The sequence below is a fragment of the Bison bison genome, unplaced genomic scaffold (genome assembly GCF_000754665.1).
Source record: "Bison bison bison isolate TAMUID 2011002044 unplaced genomic scaffold, Bison_UMD1.0 scf7180017864378, whole genome shotgun sequence".
In the NCBI taxonomy this organism is placed as follows: domain Eukaryota; kingdom Metazoa; phylum Chordata; class Mammalia; order Artiodactyla; family Bovidae; genus Bison; species Bison bison.
In genome coordinates this window covers 566753-567474 of record NW_011494950.1, presented here as the reverse complement: position 1 = coordinate 567474, position 722 = coordinate 566753, and the positions used below count along the sequence as shown (strand labels likewise).

The window sequence follows — 722 nt, the reverse complement described above, 5'->3', positions numbered from 1 at the left end:
GTGGGCTGCTGTCTATGGGGTCGCACAGAGTCGGACACGACTGAGGCGACTTAGCAGCAGCAGCAGTGCTAAAATACAGTTTACCTGAGCACCATGATCTCTGAATCAAAAAATGAAACCAGCCATTCTAATAGAACAGCACAGTTCTTAGAGTTAGAAGTTTGAGAGCCCCTGTTTTCATTTTTATACTCTGGTTAAAAGTTAACAAGAGAAATGTTTAGACGTTTGTGTTTTAGATTAATGTTTTTGTGTTATATAATTTTATATGTTTGGTAATATGCTACGATATGATACTTTGGAAAAGCATCTTAATTACATTGAATACTAATGTAGTTTTGTAATGAGTTAACCTGGCCTTTCTTTTAGAAAATATGGCAAAATTTAGAAACTCCATTTACTTTTCTAAGACAGCTTTTAAATAATTGCTTATCTTTTTGTCATAGGGAGTCAGAAACACACTTTTCTTCTGACACAGATTTTGAAGACATTGAAGGAAAAAACCAAAAGCAAGGCAAAGGAAAAGTATGTACAGAATATATGTCTTTATTTTTGTTCTTTAGCTCATAATTACACATATGAATATATATATGCATATATATTTTTAGTTACGTCTCAGATGTTGTTTTCTTTTAAAAATGCTTTTTTCCACTGATAAGTATGGTAAGCTTTTGAACACATGTGGTTTCTTTGACTTCTAGACCAAATACCTTTTGATTCTCTAC

The 722-nt window shown here is 32.5% G+C and overlaps 1 protein-coding gene across 1 annotated transcript in view; it reads left to right on the top strand.

Annotated features, from left to right (window-relative positions):
* Positions 1 to 722, top strand: part of STAG2 (stromal antigen 2) — a 91517-nt gene that overhangs the window by 4432 nt on the left and 86363 nt on the right. The window contains 1 exon segment of the mRNA XM_010857192.1: positions 444 to 522. Coding sequence (XP_010855494.1) covers positions 444 to 522 — 79 coding nt within the window.